Consider the following 23,531-nt stretch of genomic DNA (forward strand, 5'->3'; position numbering starts at 1 on the left):
CAACGTACGGCTTCGGCATCGACACATGGACGGATGGTGGAAGGGGTTGCCAAAACAACACGAATGCCCACAGGGAAATGCACTGGACAGATAAATTGCTTAAAATTTCATTTGGTGGCGCAAGCCGCCTCAGCCATCTGCCCCCACAGGGGCAGGCCACAAGTGACATACCCATTGGTTCGTTAGGGAACAGTTAGCGAGGGCCTCCGCCATGCTGTAAGAGCAGCAGAAAGAATAAAACGAGCACTCAGGCATGTGCTCGCTGCTGAACGTAGCCCAGCGAGGACAGAACAGCTGGGATGTCCTGAGACACCTCTGAACAAAACACATCCCTCCTGGGGGAAAGGCAGCTCCTCGCTCCCGTGCAGCGAGGGGCTCCTCCGGCCAGCAGCACCAAACATACTGCAAGGAGCTCCCGAAGCTCGCTGACAAACCGGGATCTGCTTTGCATTCCCTTTCGTCTTCAGAAAGGGAAACAGGAACTGGCCAGCATCTCCCATTTCAGGCCTCTTGAAACAAAAGCCAGTTTGGAGCAGCCAGGTGGGTGCTGCTGCCCTGACACCTGGTCAGCCCCAGTGTTCACCAGCGGCCGCTCCTCCACTCCGAACCTGCCCTCACCTCAAGCACGCCATTTGAACTCAGGCCGAGGCGAGAGCTGAGTTTTACACAAACGCCTCTGGGAACTTCATTCAGGGCTCCCCCCCGATTTGTAAGCAACATAGTACTCAACCAGACAGGCCAAAAACCCAAGGAGTGGCGATTATAAATTTGGAAAGTGACTGGAAACACAAAAAGTCAATGCTTTGGAAGTAAAGACATCTAACACTTTAGAAAAAAAAGGGGGGGGGGAGGGGGGAGAGCTATTAAGACAAATAAGAATTTGTAGGGAAGAAAGATCAGCAAGAAACAAAATCCGGTTGTCCAACAGCCCTCCAGTCTCCTTACACATGTAAAAGTACTTAAGAACTGCTCCGAATTTTCCCTCTGCCAAAAAAGCACCACCCATCCCTAGAGTCAGTGTCATCTTTGTTTTTGCCTTTTTTCTCCCCATTAAGGAGGTATGTGTATTTATTATATATGCTTCTTCTGTAAGTCATTAGCTCTTCATTAATTCCTTTAGTTATTTATTCTTTCTTACCATTCTGAACACTGAAAACAAAAGCAAAACCACAAAAGACCTACCTAAAAAAAAAAAGTCAAACAATCAGTATCTGGAACATCATATGCTACAGTGACATGGTTAAATTATCCTATAACAATATGCTAATACATACAAGTCAAAGCATCACTTCAAGAATTAATGCCTGACAACAGTATCTTAAGGTAAAAGAAAAGGAAGGATATGGAAGGAGAAAAAAAATGAAGTTACGGAATTATAGCAACTTTGTTCTAGATTTTGCCTGTAGCACGGCTGGAGTAAAAGAACCCCTGGTTCTCACCCTCAGGTCTCTCTGACAAGTGAATAAGGACATGCCATCCATCCAGGCCACTCTGAATTTTAGCAGTCTAACAAAAATACACTGGAACCTGACATAAAGCACGTCTGCTGAGTATCTGAAAGACAACAGTTGTGAGGATTACAGCCTGATCGCGTGCGGGCTCCGCATGGCCTGTCTCTCCATGTCTGTGTGATCAGGCCCATCGTGGAGAAGACAGTGTGGTCAGAGTGAGCATGCTAAGGACAGACAGGCTCTCTTGGGCAAGACAGACAGAACTGCCTGCACACATTGCCATCTCCAATGAGCCACTTGTAGCAAAATTTCAAGGTGCGTGGGCCCTAGTGTTTTTCAAAAGATTGCCAGCACAGGTTGCTAGAGGTGCAGGGAAGATGCAAGAAACTTAAAATCAGGTTGACAAGCATTTGTTCTCAGTCACATCTATCATACAGTTTTGATGCAAGAGGGGATTATTTGTATTTTTAAATGAATAAAGTCAACTTGTACATGAAGACAGTTTTAAAGGAAATGAGTTGTCCTCAGTGAAACTGAATCCAACTGGCATGTTGTTTTATCTTACAAAAAATTGTACAGTTTCAAATTCAGTACTGATAATGTAAGTGGCAACACAGTCCAACAAAAGATGAGTTTTGTCTGAAGTCATAACTTCATTCATACACTGAAGATCATGTCTTTTCCAGGGTGGTTTCCTACTAGATACTATGCTAGGAGTTTTTGATATACAAAGATATTGTCCACAAAACCTAGTGACGCACACACAAATCGATTTGAAATATTTTTTGTTCCACAACTCTGCAAATTAAAGTTGCACGAGTCCTACAGTTATAAAAGCTATTTTACATCAAGAAATATACCATCACACCTTGATCCCGTACCAAAACCTATGCAAGTCACAAGTTAGGCCTACAGTCTACCTATCAGTTCAGAAACACATGCTAAAAAGATACCAAAACCTCGACATTCTTCTATGCAAGGAATATAATAAGCCGATGCTCATAAGAAGTATTTTTTAAACAATCACCCAGAACAGTGAATCTAAATAACATTGAATAAAAAGATGTGATTCACATTTATGAATACATTAGCAAAAGGGATACTTACCACACCCCCAGAAGAGTCTGAGTTTTGTAAGGATATGAACATTACCTTGAACTACAGACAAGAACGAAGACCCAAAGAGCACACCTTCTTCAAGTCACCCACTGTCTCAGGATTTAACAGAGTCTGAAAAAGGGTAAGTTTGTAACAAACTCCTGGGAACTCTCCTTGGGGGTTCAGCCACTGGCAGTATAATGCTTTGCTGCACATGAGGAAAAGTCTGTGGCCAACCACTACCCCCAGAAGACACATCCTGCTACACGACAGAGCGAGCGCTGTGCTCACTGCAGTGGGACAGCACAGCCCTTAGTGATGGCACTGCTGTCAGCCACCAGCCTCACAGGGTCCTCTCCTTGCAATTCACCCCTCTTCACAGATACCTCTGCTTGAGCCTCCCTGTCCCCAAGCATGGTTTCTGAATCAAAGAGAAAACACTTCCTCCAAATAAAAAGGTCTAAGCGATTTGTCTGTTGCACCACTAAGACTAACATGACCTCTCCTTCTCCCCCTCTCTCCCTCCTTCCCCAGTACTGTCTCAGCAACAAATGCTGGCTTCTCAACTTCCTCTCAGCAACCAACTTTTCTCCATGTTTTGTTTTGTTTTGTTTTTTTTTTTTCCAGAGACCCCACAGCCTCTGGGCAGCCTGTGCCAGCACTCCATCACCTGCACAGCATGGAAGTGCTGCCTGGTGCTCAGAGGGAGCCTCCTGTGTAACAATGTAACTTTTAGAAGCAAGATGTATGATCTTGATTTAACTCAAATGGTGGGAAATCCACCCAACAGCTGCATAGAGTTGCATCTCTCCACAGCTTCATTCTCACGAAGTTTAAGAGCCCAGTGTGGCTCATTTATAACGCCAACTGCAGTGACATCGAATCTGCACCAACACACACAAGACACTGATCACATAAGAGGATTTGTGGGACAGAGGAGGAAGAGGTGAATAACAGATGGCAAACTGAACCACGCACATTGGGGTCATCAGACACATACAGAATTTTGCTTCTTAGCTCATCTTACTGCATGATGGTCTTTGCCACAGCAGAAAATCCCTACAACACGAGTGCTTCAACACTTAACAGAGCAAAACTGAAGCAGTGTGCAATGTACCGAGTGGCAAAAAGGTCTATTAAGAAATCCAGGACTGAGTCATCTACCCCTGCCCCCTAAAAACATACATCATATAATCCTATATGGCTCCATTTAAATTCAGCAAGGAGTGTTTTGTGGTTTTTTTGTCTTTTTTTTTTTCCTCCAATCTTCACAAGCCTCAATGGCCAATCTGAGATACATACTTGTTCCTCGTTGTACCCATAAACTGCATATACTCAGACATCCTAAACGTATGTTCCCTAAAGGTTTTCAGGGCCCCTACCACTGCTGCCTTAAAAATAATTTATGTTTCAAAGGGAACTCCTGGGGAAAAAAAATGTATTTTGTTGGCTCAGAGCAGTACTGTCAGGATGGCTCCTAGATTATTCCCTTGAGGTAGACAGACTAAGTAGGAGGCTTTATCATCATTCAGGCAGATGGGTTATTAGACACATGACACCAACAATTTTAGTAGACTTGAACACGCAAACTTGGTTTCAAGGTTGAAATATCAAAATCAATCCACTGCTGAGGAATCCTCTGTTATCAGATAGAGGTGTTTGATAGATACCATCAGAAGAATCACATCTACAGTGTAATGATTTAACAAAGCATTCTTATTTTTCATTCCTTACTGAAAAGTAGGTGTTAAAGAACTGAAACAGGCACCTAAGTCCCCCTCTCTCTTTCTCTCTTTACAGGCTGCGTGTGAATTAAGCGCCAGTATCCTGTAGCCCCCCATTTGTAACTCCTCACCTGAAGAATAATGGTTATAAGAAAGTCATGAGAATAGTTTTTTTTTGCACTCTTCGTCTTTTTTATTCTGGGCAACTACAGTAACTTTCAGAAGCGAACTAAATGTCATAACTGTAAATATTGAAGACTGGAAGAAAAAAGTCCCTAAGCAGTAAGTTTAATAGCTTAAAATACCCAACGTAAAATCCTATCTTCAGAACTGTTCCCATTAAGCTGACCCACTGCATGCATAGCAGTTTTTACCATTTTCACAATGTAGCTGCATACTCCAGATTCTAACTTGTAAGCTGATACTATTCAAGAAGTGCAAGATTGCTAGAGCTGCAAAGAGCTATCTATTGTAAAATTCCACAGATGCTTCTAATAAAACATACTAAGCAGTCTACTGCGTAATCACTCTTTTCACTTCAAAGAGAGTGACATCTTCAAAATTCACACATGAAACATGTCCATCCACAAAGTACACTTCTGAATCTGTTCATCTTAGTCTCTAAGAACATAAGTGAGAGAAAGAAAATTACGGAGATCTAGCAGCTAGACTTCTTAATTCCTGGAAACAGGAATTTACTGGCATGAAATAAATACCTGATTTGCTGTTTGCAGTTCCTGAAAGATGGTCCTAAATAAAGATTTGCATGCTGGCTGTAAAGAAGGACTTAAAATAGTATCAGAACGCAGATCAAGACACTTAGAAATCTGGAGATTCAGCACCTGAACGTCCTCCTGAGGGCATTCTGGAGAGTGGCCAGCAAGGGGTGTGCTTTGGCAATTCTCAGTCACGCTGCCACATACTTCCACAGTTTTCTAATTGAAATTTTCCCTTTTTCAACTCCGGAAAAAAAGAGTCGTCATCACTTCTAACTGATTTCTGATATGAGCCCTACCATCTTTAATAGAAATTTAGGTATTAGGCATGTATTGCTTAAATTAATAATGCTTTGTATTAACTAGATCATATTAATTCAGTAAATTTATTATTTCTTCTATCACATGCTTGTAGTCCAATATAAGCTGCACTATAGTACACCACTGACATACAACAGCGTAATTATTTGGGGGTTAAATTCCTGTGGAGTCCATAAACTGCCATGACTCAAAATTCCCCATTTTAGCCAAATCATAACTTCTGGTCAAAAAAAGTTTAATGAATGTGTACGCTAGATATTTAATCTGTTCTCGGAAAGTGAGAGATGACCTTCACTCTAGTAGCAACTGGTTTATACTGTCCAGCTATGCACACAAGGGCATTCTGTGTTTGCTTTGATCGCTTGCACATGCCAGAAGTTGATGTCATTGATAGATTATGGCTATTGACACTGCTATCGCTCTCACACAAAAACTTTATTAGCATAATAGAAGGGCTGAAAGTGTGCTACCCCAGTTTCTAAAAATCTTCCCCATCTGCTGCTGCGTGACATAGGTAGAACGCCTTCCCTTGCTTATTAGCTAGGATACAGCAGGCACTTGAACTCCACAGGAAGACTCAGGCTGCATCTGTCTTGTGAGCAAAACTATTGTTTGCAAGATAATTACTCCAGCATTGTTAACTTGCAGCAATAATCGAGAAGGAAATCACCTAATAAGCCAAGTTACATAGTAATCTGACACATTATAACAGTAATGACTGCATATCAACTTTGAACCCCCTTTAGTACCAATTAATTTCAAGAGCATTAGCACCAACAGTAAACGAGTATGAAGCAGTTTAACTAATTAAAGCTTACAATGTAACAGACTTAGTTTCAATTATCATTTTTCACATTAGTCATCTGAAACAGTAGCGGTATGTACCAGCTGGAAAAGTTAAACATTTAGAACAGGGGCTGCCTATTCCCACAGCAACAGGTAAACGTAGCGCCTTTTGAAGCTATGTTATGCACTTTCCTAGGAAAACTGCTAACTAAGCCTTATCAACAGAGACAAACAGCAGATGGCAACAAATGTGCCAAGAGACATTTCATCCTCCAGGAAGAGTTCAACACAAGGCATCAGCAAAAAAGGAGCAGAGCTGGAAGCTTGACTTCCACAGATCTTAGCCAGCTGCTCTCTTCTGTAGGATTAAAAAAAATAAAAATCAAACCTACTCAAGCTGTGATTCTTATCCTACTAGGTTTCAGATGTAGCCCATCCATGCGTCTTTCACAGAAAGTCCAGTACGAGGTGCATCACAGGAAGGTAGCAGAAGTCCTTTCCCTTATGAGAAGCTTGCTTTTCAGTAAAGAAGAATTTGTTCAAATACATTCATCAACTCTCAAGTCTGAGTTAAGAGGAGCCTAAAATTTAGGTACTCTTTTATATATACCTGCAGGAAAAGAACTAATTATTATCCAAGCTTCTTTGACTTCTTGCCCACTTTTGGGCTCACAGAGTTGGGCTTGCCCTCATGTGTCCTGTGTAATGCAGTAATTTCTCTTTACCAATTCTGAGCACTCAGTGTTTTCAGGTGAAAACCCACAGCTATCTTCTCAAGATCATTTTATTTTGTCCTTACACACTGAACACGCTGACTGAACTAAATGCTGGGGTACAAGTCATTTTCATGTTTCTCCCCTAAGTTTTAACCTCAAGGCCTTGCACTTATCAGAGAAGTTGCTAGGATTTTTGGACAGCTGATCTGTGTACTACCCATTGACAACCCCACTGGCCCCTTCCTTCCACCCCCCACGTAACCACACACCAAAAAGGACGATAATAGTACTCAGCTGGGAAGAAACAGGAAAACAGAACTAAAATAATAAAACAGAAATCAATTACTTGCTGTCTCAAAAAATCTATTTGCAGGTTATGTTACTGTTGTCCAAACACTTTACAGTAGAGCTGAATGAACATTTAAGCACTCGTGTCCATTATGTTTAAACTGTAGTTAGAAGCAAAACATGTAAAGGAATTCTCTCCCACTATGGGTACACATACAGGTTTAGGTTTTCCCAGACTCCCATCTCCTCCTTTATTCACTGTAACACTCAAAACCTCAAAGGGCAGAACAAGTGCGAGTCACTGGTTTCTTTATGGTGGATATCTGAAGTCCTAAAACAGCTATTGGCCAGTACACAAATATTCACAGTTAAAGAGAAAAAAATCTCCATGTTCTGTAAAGACTGGGTTAATTGGTTAAGCACAAAAAAAAAAACAACTTTTTGTTTAAAAAAACTTCATCAAAACCCAGACCCCATGAAAGATGCCTACTTCCAACACTACATCAGAAGAACTTAGTGGAAAAAGTAGTATTACGTCATATAAAATTGAAAAGAAAATAAAAAGCTTAACAAGAACCCAGAGCAGATCTGTGATGGTCTATGCACAACACAAACTATTAATAAACTGTTAACCCCAATTCTTCTCAGAGAGAGGAGCAGACTGACAGTCACAAAACAGGCTTTCCTTAGGTTCAGGTGGAAAAGGCCAGGGACAAATACTATGTCGGTACTGATACTTGATAATTGTGATAATCTACTACCACGCATGCTTCACATGCTCTTTGCAGCAAAAGAAGTTGCTTGGCTTAGCAGAGAGGCTCTCCCCTATTATGCAGGCCAGCTGAGCTTAAAACTATGCAGTACTGTATGGAATAACAGAAGGATCCTTTCTGGAGCAGTCAGATAAATGCCACTTCATACTGCTTTACCATATCCAGATCTCCTCTGACAGATATATTACTTTTTTTTTTTCCCATTACAGGGGAAAAAAAATTAAAGCAAAATCCCTTTGGGGAAGGAAATAGCTGACATTTAATAAGCTAATATAATAAACACTGGACAACAACAAACATTGATTCCTACAGTGAAAATTAATGAAAAGGAAACTGGGACAGCTGCACAGCCCAAAATTGGCACTGATTTTCAGAGAAGGAATAGGATCCCTGAAACTATTACTAGATGGCTCAGGAATCCCTGGCAAAAAATCAAACAGTTTCTTAAAAAAAAATTGCTGTAATTTAACACAGTATTTATGACAGAGCAAAGTGACACAAGCTCACACTCCAGGCTGAAAACTGAGAGACAAACACAAGCCACAATTTATTAATCTTCCCTCGGTCAGCATGTCAGAAGCCCATCTTACTGGAAAAAAAAAAACAAAACACTAGACTACTTGCTTATATATGAAAGATGAGAGACCCTCAATTATTTTCTTCAAATAATTGAAAAATAAAAGTTCAAGATCCACCACCAAAGTAACAGATAGCAGAAGGTCTGTACTAGGGTAGGGGAAAGAAAGGGTTGTTTTTATTTGAATGGGAGAAAAAAATGCATTTGCTTGTAAAATCCAACAAGATCAGGACAGAATCTTCCAGAGAAGCCTAAAAGCAACCAGAATCATTATGAAAGCCATTAGGTCACCATAGAAGTGCAAGTAACCCCTAACCATAAAAAGAATCACATTCATTAAGGAATGACAGAGAAGGAAGTAAAAGGAAAGAATCTGCCCCCTCCCCACCAAGTGATCAGTTCCAAATATTCCAAGTCCAGCTGAAGAGTCAGAGAGATGTAGAAATCGTAGCCTACTCCAAAAAGAGTAAGGTCTCAAGGAACATTGTCACAATTTAACAAAGAGAATGCAAGTTGGGAGGAAAATTTCTTGTGTGAGAGCTTCCCCCCCCCCCCCCTTTTTTTTTTTTTTTTTTTAGGATCTGTGAGAGTTTTCCCACTCTAGGAGTACCAGAACTAATTCAATTTGTATGTATATACATGTCAGCATAATACACTTTTGGCAAGTGGCAGTTTTTATACTCTTCCATCCTAGGTTCAGCAAGGCATTTTTATTCCTAGATGAAGCATTTCAGCCCCTAAAGTCAGCCCAATCTTGTTAAAAGTCAGAAGCATCGTTCCATGATTTACATAAAAGCATTCCCACTGAACTAAACAGCAACTGAGAGATACAGTAAATGGGTTCCAGATAACATTTAAATAGCTGTACTAATTACACCACACAGGAACATGATCCCGTAACTCAAACCCCCAGAATAACCATCTAGAACATTAAAGGGAAAAGAGAAGAAAAGACAGTACGCAAAGGAATTTAATAAATAAATAAAACATTCAGCATAAAGGAGGTAATCTCAACTAATTAGATGCCATAATGATCTTCTCACAATCTGTTAGAGGTGAGTAGTAGTTAATAACTTTGCAGATTTCCTTCAATCCTTTAACAAGGAAGGAATGACAGTTTCTAAATCATTATTGCTCTGTCATCCTGGACCACTGCCAAGAACGTGGAACTTCAGGACACCTGTCAATTAACTCATTCCTACTGAAGGCAGGCTCATCGTCAGCCTTCACATCTATTAAAAATTAGTGATTAAAAGCAATCAGATCAAAAGCCGTGGCAAAATTAAAATTGGAGTTGGTCTCTTGAAGGACAACAGTCTTCGACAAAAGAATACAGAGTTGTCTCACTGCTGAATTAACTACATACATATTTTGGAAGATGAACTACATGATGTAATAGACCTTTTTCCATCTCTAGCATCTGTGGTATATAGTGGTACATGCCAAAATGACTGGCCACCTGATGGACAATTGTGTGTAAGAGTCAGATCTAAAGCTTTTCTCTAATCAAAGCTTTCTGCAGGGGTTCTCAGTCTAAGTACAGGCTTCTCATTGATTTTTCTTTTCCTCTAGGATGACTACTTTTAACTGTAAGTTGAAAAATATAAAGTTATGCATTGAAGCAAAAAAAAAGGTATAATACATATTAAAACATCAAGACAAGTGAGCTATTATGATTTAAAGAAACTGATAGATTTCTGTGCAAATACAAAAATGATATTTGCCTAAGTTAAAAGATGCTAATTATGCTAAGTTCCGAGGGAGACAGGGGAGGGAGGGGAAGAAATTGAAGTCGTTGCATGAAAACCAAAACATCAGCTGTCATTGCCTCATAGCCAGGGAGTTCAAAAAAATCAAAGTCAAGGAAGTCCTAGGTTCAACAAGGGAAATTCCAATCAGAACAAAACTAATGGGAAGCCTGCAAAACACTTGAAAACTGAGCTGAGATTTCCTTGTGGTTTTGTGTCAGTCTTCCATGCATTAATTCCAAATTAAAATACAAGAAAGCCTTTGATAGATGGATATCCCAGTAACATAAAAAGCACCAAGGAAGAACAATGAACTAACACCAGACAACATTCGTTGCACTAAAGTCAGAGAAAACAGGAAATTAACTCTTAGCATATCAGCTGTGGCACTGCCCAACAGAATGAAGACACAAAGAAAACAATTCAGAACACCAAACTGAAGGGGGAAAGCTGCCTATGGAAACAACGATTACTTCAGCATAATTGCCCTTTTTCTGGGCAACTGTTCTGCAGGTTCGCTTTCCTTGAACAAAAAGCTGTTTGTACCTGGAGGTCTTCTATATCACAATCACAAACCTTTCTTACGCAGGTCTTCCAGGAAATGTGACCTTGAACTTCAGCAAAGCAGTTCAGCACACAATCCTGCTTTCCTGATAACTTCCAATTGTCTAAACCCACCAATTTTTGGTCTATTCCATGAACAAGGCAAGCAATTAGAGAGAAAGCATTAACTTAACAAGGCTTAATCAATCTGAGATGAATCAGTGAATCAACTGTTTGGCTACAACTGTCTATTCCTATCTCAGTAGGACTCAGAAGCTTTGGTGGTTTTTATTTCCCTCTTAAAAAAAAAAAAAAAAACAAACACAGGGCTTCCCAACTTTATTACCCAAATTTTAAGTGTTTCTCCAGTCTCACGTAATCACCAAGGCTAGCACAAGCTCAGCTAGATATGACTGCTGAGAAATAATACCTGCAGTAAGGTTCAAATGACAACCTAAAAAACTAATTCCCCCCCCCCAAGACCACCAGTTAGAACTACGAAAACACAAATAAAAGACTAGACATGAGAAAGATAAAGGGAGGTGGTTTTTTTGTTTGTTTTTAATTTTGCTAAACCAGGTGTTAAAATAGGATTTTATGAAGCAACTCTTTCTAGTGGCTCAAATCAGCAAATGCACACAAGTATCAAATTGTAGACCAGATATCAACATATATAATCTAACCCTACTCCCTGAAACCTTACCCAGTAAGTCTGATAAAGGGCATAGCCTGAAGCTGAAGACAACACTACACCAGCAACACCTCCTGCCTTGTATTATGTAAAGCCCCTGGAATGAAAATAAATTGAGAGAGCAAGCGTAGGTTAGGCTTTCACACGCATTTCAACCATTTATCAAACTCTAAAATTTGGAGGGGATTTATTTCATCCAGCTTTGACACTGCCTTCTCTCTTCTGCAGAGGAAGTCTGAAAACATTAGTTTAGTCTACAGGTCTGACTTACAGGTTTCCTTGCATCAAACCTTGCCTACCTACATTAAAAAATCCACATCAAGTAACCCGTTTCACCTTGTTGAACTACGTCTAGCTTTCAAGAACCCTTTGTTCCAAGCAGAATTCTTGATGACACCTACAAGAACCTCCTGTATTCTAACAATACTGCTGTTGGTACAGTATACGAGATGGTCTACCTTCCACTGATAAACAGAGGTCTTGAACAAACCACCTCATTTGTCCCATAAGTATATTTCAATGCTGAGAATAGCATAAGCTGCCCATGTACATCTTCTAAATTAAGCCAGTAAATCCTGGCATAGGCCCAGCGAAAGGACATACATGCAAGAGACCACATGACAATCTATGCAGCAAAACTAACCTTCTAATAAAGTGTGTTTCACAACAGAGAGCTTTTGCACAGTGGGCAACGTTCCCAGGAAATACACGTGAATGTTGGTTATGAGATCAAGGTTGTCACATTTTTGAGAACAGTATGAATATTTAAGTCTTGTGGGAAACAGACACTTCAGTTAGATCATTTTTCTATACTCTTAGGAGTACGGGAGTGCTTGAAAAGGAAAATGGATTTTCTCCCTTAATTTGAAGTCTCTCATATTCTGAACATTTTATTAGCATCTAGTTATCCAAAACCATGGTTTCTAGAATAGGCCAAAGTCCAACTTAAGATAAACGAGTGAGGCAATAATATCCTGAAGCATAACTTCTGTTAAGTCTCAAAAACCCAAATATTTTATGGCAAGCTACCAATGTACTAAGAAAACAACATACTGCAAAGACTTGTGGTGCTAACAAATACGCAGGCTAGAGAAAAACATTAAACAGCAGTTAGCACTGGTATTATTCCAACCTTAATAGTGGGTATTAGAGAACAAACTTATTTGAAAATGGAACTTAATCAGTTTACGAATGGTGTTGTGTTGTTGCAAAAGCTCTCATTTTCAGGGTGGAGCTCCTGTGCTCCTACATCCCTCTTCTACGAGGCATCTCTATGCCTGTACTCAGAGAAGAGAACCACAAAAGGATCTGCCTTTTTGAATCTCATAATTCCTACAGTATTCTAGGCAGGATGAAATTATTTCTTCGGTTATTCTAAAGCCTAAGTGTGGCAAACTCTCTGGATTCAGGTATGCCCACCATTTTATGGCACACCTGAGTCTTTCCTGTTGCCACTGGATGTGGACAGACATTTCCACCTCTCCTAATCCTGAGGGACCAGCTCTCACCCAACACACATGGCTTCTACAAGGGCACGTACTGTTACATTTTAGATACTCTGGAAGATATGCCAGAGACCTTGCTCCTTAAAGTCTCCTCGTACCCTGGCTCTCAGTTTTACCATGATTTTGAGTGAGGAATATCTTGTTGTTACCTAGGCAGCCACGTTAAGATAAGATTCAAGCAAAAGCTGTACCTTTGGCAACATGGGAACAAAATACAAGATAGGGAACCATAAGAAGAAATAAAAGTACAGGAGGAAGAAAAACACAAACAAATAAAAACGCCAAGTGTTCATCCTATTAACACTAATCCTACAGTTTCACAGTCAGGTGTGAGCTGGAAAAAGGCTGGTGATGCTTGACCCCTTGTATCTCATACTGGGTCTGCCCCCAATTTCTGACCTCCTCCTTTCTATCAGCTCTAAGAGCATGCAGTGAGTCACTGAGTCATTGATCCAACAAAAATCAATTTGGTTTTCCCCTAGAGTTAGTTTTCAAGTCAGACCACCAGGCTGATCCAACTCACCATGTGGCCATGCAATTGCTAGAACCCATCCATCGAAATCAGTAGTCAGGAAGTGAGAGGCACCACACCTTCGGTGACAGCACAGTCGTAAAAAAAGCAGTCATGAAAAAGAAAGCCTCTGCATCCCTCTGACTTGCTGTACCTCTCGCATCTGATCAATCTTCCTACACATTTCTAAACATCCATTGCATAAAACCTTTTTGCTCCTTAAAGAACACCACCACCCAAAATAAAATATTCTCCTTCAGGCTAATTTCCTTCTCACACTGAATATTCTGGCCATGGTTTTTAATTGAAATGTTTCATTTCCTCTCTTTGGAGATACAGAAGTCTTCATAGGACCAGATGTCATCTCATGCACTTGACTTACAATAATAATATTAAATTTCAACAAACGTTAAGATGTTCCACAATTTTTCTACCACTTGGCACTCAGTTTGCATTTTCAGATTGTAAGCAGCCTCTCCCTCGAAATGTCTGTTCTAACTTGCTTTGGATATTAGCATGCAGAATAATGTACACAGCTTTTCTACTGGCTCACAATTGCATATATAATGATAAATTTAACAATAGTGAGCACTGGTTTGACACCAACAGCTTCCATTTAGGGACACTGCAACAACTTAGCACTACTTCTCGGAAGATTTCAGTTTGTCATTTCTATATTTAAAAGCAATTAAGAAACTCTTTGCCTAGACTTTTGTTACCAAGTTCCAAGTCTTCCAAAAATGTAACGCTGATAATGTATTCCTTGTTTAAATATAGATGGCATGCTTAGATGAGAATTTAGGAGGCTCCTTTCCCTCATCTAACATTCCCGTTTCTCCCATACTACTATATGGAAGAAACCAGGTATCTGACAATTGTCCCATTCACACGACAATTAATGCAGCCTCCTTAACGAAGGCTTTATAAGCTATTAAGAGAAAGTACATAATGATCAATCTACCCAGATGAACAAGACTTGGGAAAAAAATGCACAGAAAGATGCCTGGATCTTTTTATTTTTTTACAGAGTACAATTACAACAGACAGCCATTAGCCTGCTTACCTACCCTTCCTTAATTTATTTTTTTATTTTACTTTAAATGAGCTCATCTTTCTCCACTTTGTCTTTCTCCTCCCTCATCCTTTCTTTTCCCAGACTGCTGCAATAACATGCTTTTATTCATTCCTTTTGACTGCCAGGGCCTTAAACTAATTATTAATTGAGAATGTATCTAAGGATCTCAATGAGAAAGTTGGAATTAACCCAATTGCCTTTCTCCCCCTTCTATTTTGCATACTGTAACAGCAGATCTACCTGTTAGCACGGCTGAAAACAGCAAATGTGTGATTTTCCTTTCAAAAGCAAGTTTAGTGGCGACACGGGCAAAAATGCGTAACAATGAAAAACAATGTAGAAAAATGAAAGCACCTAGAAAAGGCCACAGTTTGAGTGATAACCATTAGCAACCACCTTGTCTACAGATAAAACTGTCTCAACAACTTTGCTGTCCTGTAAGAAAATCCTGCAGTAGAGGGCATCCTGAGTTTGGGAAATCAGACAACTGACACTTCATCAAAAGACTTGTCCTTTAAAAAGGCTAGAAAGGCATGACCTTACACTGCCTGCTAGTGCAGAGCTGCCTGGCTGTACAACACCGACTCATCTTGTTTCCAGTTGTTAAATTACATTAAAGGACATCTAAAAATATATTAAATATTTTCCTATTACTTTTCCATGCAAGCAACTGCTGTCGTTACAACAAGAGCAATGCCCAGGCAAATGCTTAGTAACAGGGAAGGGGGAGGGGGGAGTCCAGAATCCTTCTAATGAATCCTTCTAATCTCTCTAGGTCAATAACGTAACATTTGGATTGCAAATGCAGAAAGAAATTTTTATCTTTAAGTTTGTTGTAAGAACAAGAACTGAGACGTTTCTAACAATCAAAATAGGAAAACATTCATTTCTTCCAAAAAGGTGAAACAGATCCTAGTTATGGTTTTAACTCGCCCATCCTAAATTTTTGCTCATTTTTTTCTTCCAAAATATACTGATAATTGACCTGTCTACCTTTGATATACAATACATTAAATTCAGAGAAATTTCACACTGATATGCCCCACCTTCCCTGCTGGAGATTACCCACAATCAAATAAACAAACAAACAAGGAAGACCCATCTGAAAAAAAATCATATAGTCAATGTTTAAAACACTTTGTGACAAAAATGAAAACCTTAATTGATTAATGATCTCAAGGTCTCTATCGCCATCTAGTGAAAAATCCCTTCCATTACTACACTACCAAGATAAAACATACCTCGTTCAATAGAATGACACACACTAATTGCTCTCAAGGATCCAGCTTATGTATGACCAGAGTTGTAAGACTCTTCTATGTTTCTGCTGCTTGTTATAAGGTAAATAAAGTTCCAGCACTGTCACATATCTCACTAAGGTTGACTGATGAGAACTGAGCTCTTCGGGGAAATTTTGTCAAAGCTTTACAGATAACACTCTCCTAGCACTGTGATCTGACTTTATAAATGGCACTTTTTCTATGTTGTATTTAATAATTCAGCTATTACATTAATGTGAACACATCATACACTAACACAGCTTAAAAGAAGTTCTTAAAATAGCAACATATAATCACAAGAAGTTTTAGTCATCATAAGGAACTCCATGGTAGTTCCACTACCTTTGATGCATTGGCATAGCCAAACCATAAAACAAAGTTACCATCTACGAGAGGCAATACAAAACACTCAGCACTATACACCTGCAGTACCTGGTCCTCCTATAGCACTTACAGCGTGACTTATAGTCACGCAATTAGAACACAGCAGTTCATAAAAGTCAATACTTATTCTCTATCACCTATGCTAAAACTTTATGCTATGGTGAGCTTCAAGAGCTTCAATTTGAAATGTACATTCTCTGCTTTACATTATTCTGTTACGACTTACAATTGAACTGTGATTTTATAAAAAAATATTCATTTCACTTTTCATCCTGTACAGTACTTTTCCCACTTAGACATATACATTAGAGACATCTGCAAACCTACCTGAGTTTACCAGGTCCTCACCAAAAAATAAAAAAGCTACTGATTACTGATCATCATAAAAGGCCATTGAAGTTTACAACGTTAACATTTTTTCTCCAAGTTATTTTTTAATTTACCTTGTCATATAGAAGAGCCAAATCTCCTGATACTTAACATTCACCTATTCTATATTAGCATTTACTGGTAAGAGGAAACCTGTGAATGGAAAAACTAAAATAAAGTTATAGAGTAACATTTTTCTAGATTAAATATCCCAACTTATAAAAATAAACCAGAACGCTAAGGGGTCATCTTGTGTCATCTTTTATGGCAGAAAGTACTTCTCAAGAAATAAGGAACTTATAAAGCTGTATCTGTTTACTGACTACCTACATAAAAATGCAAGTTTCCATAACAGAGTATATACAATGTATTTCATCAGAATCTATCATACTTACACAGAAGCACAAAACTACAGATCATTCTGAAAATTCTGAAGTTTTCAAAAGTTTGTTATCCCCACAGTATCCAGAATAATGAGTACTAACCTACCTCAAAGAACACTAAAAAAGAACTTTAAACTAAAAACTTTAGCCCTACAGGAGGTGCTGTACCAGAAGAGACCTACCACAACATTAATGCTCCATTGATTCCAGCAGTAGTGCTGTCGGTTGAAGCCTGGCTCCTGCCAACCTCCACAGCACCTCTGCGCTGTGCTCCCAGCAGCCTCCTATCACAGAGGTACTTTTAGAACTGCCCTGGAGACAACACATTTTCAGGAAACAGCGCAACAAAGCATCAAGTTCTTCCTCAAACTCAGAGCAATACAGAACCATACGTGCAAACGTGTGTAAAGAAAGCAGAAAGCAAGCTCATGTCTAGCACCACCAGAATTTTAGAGGTATGAAATCCTTCTTAACCAAACATCAAGTATGTGAAAAAAAGCATCTCAAAGCATTCCCTACCAACTATTCCAAGATTTCCCCACCACACAGTAACCCATTTCACCATTACTTTGGAACACTTAGGTTGGATGGGGCTTTGGGCCCAGTCTAGTGGGATGTGTCCCTGCCCATGGCAGGGGGTTGGAACCAGGCGGACCTTAAGGTCCCTGCCAACCCAAACCATTCTGTGTTTCTGCAGTTCTATAATGTAGGAACACCAGAATTGGATGCGCTATCACCTCATAACTGGTAAGTCACAGACAACTGAGAACAAACTGTATGTGCAACTACAAAGTATTCTTCCTTTTAACACAGAAGCCAGAAGCTCTGGTATCTATACAATGCCTAGTTTGTGACAGGTGCTCAACGTGACTAATGGAGATCATTAAAAAAAAAGTAAAATTCATGACTTGTAACACTGCTATAAAATATAAACTACGTGACATTCAGCTGCTTTTCATGCCAACTTGGTAGACAAATACATGAGAATCTTAAAAAAAAGCATACACACCACTATTTCCTTAAAGGAAATGTCAACATCAGAATTCACACAATGCGTAACTTATTTACAGTTATCAAAGCTGGAAATTATTTCCTAGTTAAACATGTGTATAAGGTTAAGCATACTGATTACATAAATCCTGGGAGGACAGCAGATGTGGGATTGCCTCTAGAAAATTGCTCAGATGGGACGTCTTTGAAAAATAAAGATGTGTTATCAGAAACAAAACACTCGTATGCACATGAGCTGGAAGTTGTAAATGGACTTCCAGCAAGGAGAGCTGTACCCTCAAGTCACAAGGCGTACATGCCTCTGAACACCGACATCAACTCATTTACCTCCCTCCTGGAGAAAACTAAAAACGTTGACCAAACACTCTGTCACATTCATTCCCTAGAGTGTTGCAGATTACGGCTTGATATTCTCTTTTATAAAGAACTCGCAAGCAGCACCATGAAAAAACTGTGGTTTAAGACATAGTATATGAGTGGTATGCTTTGGATCTGAAGTGATTTTTTTTTTCCCCCCAACTGATGTGGTCTGCATTCAGCTGCCATCTTAATCAATGGGAAGAGTAGTTTTGCCTATAAAGTTAAGAGTCTCTTAATAAAATCTGGCCTCTTGAGGCTAATGCAAAGCTTCACTCTAAGGAACAACCAGTTTTTGAAAATAAGGCCCTAATACATAATCCACTGGCACCAAGGGACTAGTTAGTCCTGTCACTAAATTCACATTTTCAGGAAACTCAACATATCAGGGCACATGACAGATTGGCCAAAGACAGGCTCATCCAAGCTGACATGTAGCACTGAATCAAAGACCGAGTCATCAAGCAGAACTAGAAATTCATGGAAAATGTGAAAGCAGACCTGATTTTTTTTGTCACAATAATCCAGTCCGTTGAAACTAAAGAAGTTTAATTCAAAATACGCCTCTAGCTAAAGCTAGAGCTTCAGCTTGTCACAGTTTTTGAGACATTTATCTGATTCTTTTCCAGACACTGGATTCTTTTTTTCTTCTGCAGTACAAGAAAGATAAACACTACAGTTACGGAACCAAAATCAGGTTTGAAAACAAGTAAAGACCACTCTCTAATTCAATGAGAACTAGGTAGCTCAAATTCACTTTTATGCACACGTGTTCACAACGTGTTTAATGACTTACCTCTCTCCCTTTATGGGTCACCAAAGCAGCCAAAGGCTTGGCAAAGAATCTGCTGTAGGAAAATCCCAGGCAGCCATACATGCTGTTAGCAGTGAGTTTCAAAGCTTTCTGTCTGATATCATACTGAAAAGAAACATAACCAGCAATAATGATACAACCATAGCCAACAGAGAACAGAACTCAATCTTCACAATTACATTCACAGCTTTTTATATAGTCTGCAGCAACGATGGGCTCCAAGTAAAGCACATTACAATCACTGCTCACTACTAATCATCCCTATTCTGCAAGGCTGATCAGTGCACTTAAGGGGAGTGGGAGGAAAAAAATCAAAGGAGTTCTATAAAACACACCTGTAAATAAAGGTCAGGATTTAAGTCTGGCTGTTTCATTAACTGCTTAACTTGGCGCCTTCTCTCCACCAGTTTCCTGATTTCCTTCGGCAGAATTCCCATTTCGAGAGATGGGTCCGGAAGCTCTGGAATTTCTTCCTCTTCTTCAACCTGTCAAATGATCACTGCTGCTTATCATTTTTTCTTCTTCTTGAGAGTCAGGTTTTAATGTTTAAAGTGAAAAGCTTGGGGAGGAGGAATGGACACACACACACAAAAACAAAACAGCTTCTATCTACTCCTGCAAGAGCACTCGAAGTGCAGCTTAGAACAACAGGAGTGAGAGGGTTTTTTTTTGTGGTATTTAACTGTACTACTTGGTCCCTGCTGTGGGACAGGAACCAAGCTGGTTTCTGCCTGGAAGAAACCCAGCAGAGACATGGACCAGTAGCAGGGAGATTTTTATTTATTTTAGTATATGTATAACTACATACATATAAATATAAAAATATACACATGTGTGTGAAAGAGATAAGTAGAAAAACATAAATAAAAGCACACACAAGCAATCCTTTCCCTGCTGAAATAATACAACCTTTTTTTTAATTCTCTTATAAGTATTTTTGGTATTCTGAATTGTAAAATGGAGCATACGATCTGTAGAACTGATCCTTTGAATAAGGTAATTGACAGAAGAGAAATAGACAGTAACAACAGACTGAAAACCCTACCCTAAGCAACTCCAGTACAGCAAAGCAACAACCTGACAGAAAGCACACATTCTTCCTTTTAATGTAACTGAAGAAGCGATTGGTCATAAAAAAAATGAAAATATGTTTCAGGTATAATGGAAGAGACAGAAATACACAGAGTAACAGAGAGACTATGAGGTTGGTAGTCTAGTATAGCAGCCTAGAAAGAAAGGTAACAAGAAACGACAGTAAAGTTTGATTAAATATCATGCCATGATAGAAATCAAAAAGAGCCGTTTTGAAGCACACTTAATAAAGAAGGATAAATCCACAGGAAGTTTGGCAAAACTTAATGAAAGAGCTCCACATACTTCTCTCCTTGTTTCTGCTGTGGTACTGACATTTTATTTGTTATAAGATAACTATGTCTCGTAACTACTTATGGACAACACGCTAATTCCAACTAGCGAGCTGATCCCAGTTAAAAATAAAAGCCTCAAGTTTAACCTTTAGCCCTGACCAGCTCACTGCTTCAGCTTACAGCACAGCTCCACCACCAACTGCGCCAGCACAGCCGAGGGAAGGAGAACAAGCAGCCACGGACAGGCCATGGCCAACACAGCTGCGAAGGAAACAGTATGTGGAACAACACCTTCAGGCGGTTTTTCGGTTGCCTTTAATATGCTTCAATGCTTTATTAAACAGTGTGATTTTAGCAAAGCTGATCCTGCAGCTGACAATCTCAGGAGCACTCCCTGACACACACCCCCAAGACACACACAGAGTTCCCCTGATATCTAACAAAGGCTGAGTTTTACTGCACTCCTTCTCCAAGCATGAGACTTGCGTCTCCTCCATTCAGGTACGTTTGCATGAATTCTACGGCGACTTAACTTTAAAAAAAATTGGCCAAGGGTCTCAGAAATTGCTAGGAGGACGTGGGACTGAAAAGGACCAATGGAACCTGACTAAAAATCTTGTTTCATGAGGTACCAAACCAGAAAAGATAGTTTTAGAAAGATTCTAAGACGGTATTACTGAAAGGAAGATGACAGATATACTACTCACAAAACCCCAAACCAGAACTTACCAATGATGCACCTTTAAACAAGAATCACTTTTTCTAAGAGTGAGGAGGAAAAAAAAGTAAAAAAAAAAAAGCCAGAGTGAAAAAGAACAATTTCTTAAAAAGCTAATCCACAGAAAACACACTGAACTTAAGACAGTCACAAGTTACAGCACAAACCTCTGCCCTTTTTTGTGCTTCTGACGACACTCGCTGCACTGTGGTAAAGCAGATGTTAAACTCCTGAATAATTGATGGGTACAAACTGTTGAAGTCGAGAAGCAAAATAAACTTGTCATAAAAACCTAAAACAGAGTTTAAAACAAAAGGCACGATTACTAAGTCTCACTAAGGACTTCAACTCCACAATTAACATTTAAGTGACATAATACATTAAATCCCTTAGAATAGCTGTTGAGATGTACTGCTACCCATTGCAGACAGCTGTCAGAAGTGGAACGATCCAACCCTATTAACTCATCAGAGTTGAACAGATAGCTTCTGTGTTACTATAGGACACTTGTACAGTTTTCCCCACGTAGAGGAGAAACTGAAAGAAAACTTACGTGTCCATTAGAAGATTATATGGATACACTGTCCTAATCCCTCTCAAGAGCTTAGTTTCCTTACAAAAAGCTAAGAAAAAAAGCTTCCCCAGACTTAGTAATTACATGTTGGGAATTTTATTGTATCAAAAAGGAAACGACGAACCCACACCGAACTCCCCCAAGACACACAGATTGCCCATTGCATTGATATAACCTACCTGTATCTAACTTCACAGAAGAAAGGAAATTGCCACATCTTACCGACTTTGGGATCCAAGACTAAGCCCCCAGCATATGCTGCTTTCTTTTTCCCTATCTTTGATTTATTCTGATCTTCAAAATCTTCATCTTCATCCACCTATATTTGGCATTTTAAAAAGTCATTATCTAGTCTCCAACATTTCTATACTTTTGGAGGAGTTAATTTTGGCAAATCAAATATGAAAATTGGGAGCCACTGCAAACAGTTCCTCTAGATCACACGCAAAACATACTATTTTCATCACGATCCTTATTAAAGCTCTCTACATCTAAAGAGAGCATACAAGCCAACTCCTAAGGGAACAAACTGACCACAGGAGATTACAAAGACTTAAGGAATTGTCATCATTCAACATACCACCTGCTATGTATTTTCTGAATGAGTGTAAGAGTCAACACCAAGAAAAAAAATAATCAACTTCTGACCCACAAAGAGGTATTATTGTACACTTAAAATCAAAGTGTAGTTTTTGGAAGTACAATAGGTAGGCTTCAATTAAACAAACCTATTATTGACCTAAAAAGTATTTTGCTATTTAATTACAGTAAGAATTTTGGTTCCAGGTGTTCAATGCTATTCCAAATCATTTAAAATTCAAGCACTGCTTTGATGCAGTAATACAATCAACAAAATTTATTGCTTTGAAATTTGCTGTTGAACTTATTTAAAAATAAAACTAAAAAGCAAAAAATAGTGAAAGAAATGCATTCTGAAATTTAAATTTGTTTACTAGCAATCACAAATATTTCTGTAAACATATTTACAATGGCATTATCCAGAGGATTTTTCTTAAACATCCTTGGATCTTTTACCTATATTCTCAAGTCACCTACTTTACAGATCATACTTGAAATACAGTTCATCAATAAAATGGATTTTCTTAATTGTAGAACAAGTGTACATCTATTAAGCAACATAGCCTATCTTCTTCTGTAGTATTTCCTTACAAAGCCAAGTGCTTGGCTTATTTCAGATTAAAACTAAAAGAGCAACTGAGTTTCCATAGATCCACAATACAATGAGAAAGGTGATACAACATCCCTTTAAAACAAACATTTCTCCATTGTCAACTCAGCAAAAGCATTTTTTTGCATTAACCATAAGCTGTAAGTTAAGTTATATCTAAAACAGGCTATGTTTGTGCTTTATATGTTCTCACAGAACAGTAATACGCAACAGATTTTTTTTTCTTTTTAATAAAAGTTCTCAAAAAGAGAAAAACTGGACTCACCAATTTATGTATAGGCTTTTTGAAAACTTGTTTATCTGGCACTATGTAGTCTTTTTCATAAAATGCATGAAGCAACAAGAACTCGTTACGCTCAGATCGTCCTCCCATCATTGTCCTTGACTATAGAGTAGGGAAGAAAAAAAGAATGTTATAGCAAAGCACTGAAACCAAACGATGACATGCAAAAATAGACTAAGAACGTCTTTCATCTACTGTAAATTCACCTAGCATTACTATTATGTTGTATTATTAACACGGACAAAACTCAAATGTGATATCCTTATGGAAATTTTACAT

The 23,531-nt window shown here is 39.0% G+C and overlaps 1 protein-coding gene across 6 annotated transcripts in view; it reads right to left on the bottom strand.

The window, feature by feature from the left end:
- The window catches only part of POLA1 (DNA polymerase alpha 1, catalytic subunit), a 220,839-nt gene that overhangs the window by 151,531 nt on the left and 45,777 nt on the right, over positions 1–23,531 (bottom strand). For all 6 annotated transcript variants that reach the window (XM_080587453.1, XM_080587452.1, XM_080587454.1 and 3 more), the window contains exons 22-26: positions 23,235–23,354; positions 22,003–22,099; positions 21,374–21,498; positions 19,457–19,606; positions 19,104–19,226 (exon numbers count right to left, since the gene is read on the bottom strand). In XM_080587453.1, the coding sequence (XP_080443579.1) occupies positions 19,104–19,226; positions 19,457–19,606; positions 21,374–21,498; positions 22,003–22,099; positions 23,235–23,354 (615 nt within the window). The remainder of the gene's footprint in view (positions 1–19,103; positions 19,227–19,456; positions 19,607–21,373; positions 21,499–22,002; positions 22,100–23,234; positions 23,355–23,531) is intronic.

Source organism: Anser brachyrhynchus (genome assembly GCF_964034855.1).
Source record: "Anser brachyrhynchus genome assembly, chromosome: 1".
In the NCBI taxonomy this organism is placed as follows: Eukaryota; Metazoa; Chordata; class Aves; order Anseriformes; family Anatidae; genus Anser; species Anser brachyrhynchus.